Here is a 1,245-nt window from a genome sequence, read left to right as displayed (position 1 = left end):
TCAGGCTGCATCTCCCAGTTGGGCCCTCTGGTTCTCCTCTCTCAAAGCCTCTAGATACAGAGATGCATAGGATTCGGGCTCCACAGAATAGTACCTGGCCAGGTACTGCAGGACTCTCATCTTGGTGGTTTCAGCACGGGTCCTGGGACCCCACAGGAACTCATAGCGAGCAGGCTCACTGCAGGGCACCTGTCGGTACTCAATGTACCTTTCCCGCACCCACTCTTCAGTGAGGAGCCGCCGGGGCTCCCCGTAGATGTAGTGCTCCCTACCATCATATATTTCTAACACACTCAGTGCTTCCCACAGCTCCTCCTCAGAGACACGGTTGCCGTTCGAGAAGATCAGGCCCAGGACCATGATCAGGAAGCTAGTCTTGGGCATGCTCCTGTCATGATCCTGCATCCCATTGTAGGTGAGGCCCAGGGCGGTTTCGAGCACATAGCACTGACGAACGGGGTCGACTTGCTTTACGTGTATGCCCAGGGCCACCTGGATGCACTCAGACACCTTCCTGAACATGAAAGGGAAGTACGCTTCGTACTCTTTGGTCACATGGGACAGCATCTCTGCCTTGGTGATCGGCTCCTTCAACCGATATTTAAGGAGGAGGAGCTGCAGCAACTCAGCCATCTTTAGCTCTAGTGCGTTATGCTGGGCCCTAAGCTCTGCTACACCCAGACAGGCCCCTGCGCCACCCCGGGACTCACTCCCTGCAGTGGCAACTCTGCCAGTGCCAGAGGAGGTGCTTGGACGGCTCGGAGCGTGAATCGGGGGCCCAGCAGCAGACACCTCCCTTTGGGTAGGCAAGGCCGGGGTAGAGGAGGCGGCGGCAGTGGACTCCTGTTCCTGAGACACAGGAAGCCTCACCCACGCCCTGCCAGGTGCCCCTCCTCCAGCCTGCAGTTCTCCCTCCAGCCTGCAGAGCCGACTCTTCTGATGGTGAGGCATCATGGCTATCTTGGGGACAGCTGGCAGACAGGTGAGTGACAGCCGGGCGATGCGACCACAAGCCTGGGGAAGAGAGGGAGGGTGTGATGGCTAAGCTGGATGCCACAGCCTCCCTCGAGGGGAGAGATGAAGGCCCACTTGCATGCCTTCTCTTTGGGTGGCGGGCAATGAGCGCCACACGGGGCTGCTGGGCCGCTGCTGGGACTGTGCCCTGAGCAGAGGAAGGAGGAAGGGAACCACTTGGCTTCCCAAGGGAGCAGCCATGCACACGTGGAGGCCAAGTTTCCCTTATGG

The 1,245-nt window shown here is 59.2% G+C and overlaps 1 protein-coding gene across 1 annotated transcript; it reads right to left on the bottom strand.

Annotated features, from left to right (window-relative positions):
• On the bottom strand, positions 1–633 carry LOC121169445 (melanoma-associated antigen 10-like). The gene has a single exon (XM_041000042.1). The coding sequence runs from the start codon at positions 631–633 to the stop codon at positions 1–3; it is 633 nt and encodes a 210-aa protein (XP_040855976.1).
• Positions 634–1,245: the final 612 nt, after the last annotated feature.

The sequence above is a fragment of the Ochotona curzoniae genome, unplaced genomic scaffold (assembly GCF_017591425.1).
Source record: "Ochotona curzoniae isolate NIBS_2020 unplaced genomic scaffold, NIBS_Ocur_1.0 scaffold_1852, whole genome shotgun sequence".
In the NCBI taxonomy this organism is placed as follows: domain Eukaryota; kingdom Metazoa; phylum Chordata; class Mammalia; order Lagomorpha; family Ochotonidae; genus Ochotona; species Ochotona curzoniae.
This window is presented reverse-complemented; position numbering and strand designations above follow the sequence as displayed.